Source organism: Lottia gigantea (assembly GCF_000327385.1).
Source record: "Lottia gigantea unplaced genomic scaffold LOTGIsca_333, whole genome shotgun sequence".
NCBI lineage: Eukaryota > Metazoa > Mollusca > Gastropoda > Lottiidae > Lottia > Lottia gigantea.
In genome coordinates, this window is record NW_008709122.1 from 51,958 (window position 1) to 53,455 (window position 1,498).

At 34.6% G+C, this 1,498-nt stretch overlaps 1 protein-coding gene across 1 annotated transcript in view; it reads left to right on the forward strand.

The window, feature by feature from the left end:
• Positions 1–109: 109 nt before the first annotated feature.
• The window catches only part of LOTGIDRAFT_175652 (hypothetical protein), a gene marked incomplete at both ends in the record, with an annotated part of 4,976 nt that continues 3,587 nt past the window's right edge, over positions 110–1,498 (forward strand). The window contains one exon of the mRNA XM_009058356.1: positions 110–816. Within this exon, the coding sequence (XP_009056604.1) occupies positions 110–816 (707 nt within the window). The remainder of the gene's footprint in view (positions 817–1,498) is intronic.

Sequence of the window (1,498 nt, forward strand, 5' to 3'; positions counted from 1 at the left end):
CTGTGTGAACCATGATTTGCTACTAATACAGGAACACTGGTTATTACAAGAACAATTATCATTGTTTGAAACTAAGATAAAGTGTATACGAGTACATGGTGTGTCCGGTATGGACAGTAACCGACTGTTATGTGGTCGTCCTTTTGGAGGATGTGCAATCCTATGGAAATCTGGACTTTTGTGTAACTTTAAACCAATAGTATCTGAGTCTAGAAGAGTGTGTGCCGTGATGATAGAAATGGGATACATGAAAGTGTTATTGTGTAACGTGTATATGCCTTGTTCTAATTCTAATGAACATGAATTTGACGATACTTTAAATGAAATAGGAAAACTTATATATGAATCAGATACGGATTATATTGTAGTGGGTGGAGACTTTAATACAGACTTATCTAGAACAACCTCGTATCACACAATCCGTCTGAAGGCGCTTTGTTCATCACATACACTGGACTTTGCTCAAAAACATGATAATTCTAATGTTGAATATGCTTTTGAAAGTAAAATAAATGGGGATAAGAGTAGTCTAGATTACTTCCTCTTTTCTGAGAATCTAGGAACTAATCTTATAGAATTCATCTCTATCCACGATGGAGATAATATGTCGGATCATTCTATTAGCTTAAACTTAAGCATACAGCTAGAATGCTGTCAGTTAGACCCTTTAAGTAAAACCGAGATTCTCAAGTGGCAGGAGGCATCTAGTGATCAAATTTCTAAATATAAAGATACACTTAATAATTTATTACAAAATGTGTATACACATTGGAAGGAGAATAATTCTCCTCGCTCTGGTCAGCTCGCAGAAATCAGGTGTCGTACTCGAGCACGATATCATTATGCTTCCCCCCCCCCTCCAAATATTATGTTTTCGGGCAAAAAATCCCCAAAATCGGGCAAAATATCATTAAAATTCGGGCAATAAGTCGATCTGCCCCCCTGTTGTGTCGTGGGCCCCTACGGCTATGGTGTAAATGCTTTTATATTTGAGCTGTTGGGGATTCAGCGGAGATATTTGGTTGAAGGGGGATGAAATGATTGGACAATATATTTTAGGAAGTTTACTAAAGCATTTTTCTAATGCAGAATACAATGAAATTGATAATTTATAATGAAAATTTTAAACAATATGTTATATAACAGAATATCTGTATCTGTTAAAAAGCAAACACTTTGACAAATACATGAAACCTAACACAATATAATGACATCAGAATATATTTATATTCACTACAAAATACAGTATTGAAAAATAAAAACATTAAGAAACATCACCAGGGCTTGCCAGGCAAGGTAACATACGCCCACTGGCAACTGTCGGAAATGATCATTTATAACGATAATACAAATTTTATTAAATTAAAAGAATAAAAAGTCAAGGGCAATAACTCATAAACTGTTCATCGAAAATGCATCAAGTTAGAACTTGTTCAGGATCTTATCTATTACAATGATCACACCAAGTTTCATCAGAATGGGTTTAAATTGTAGCTTC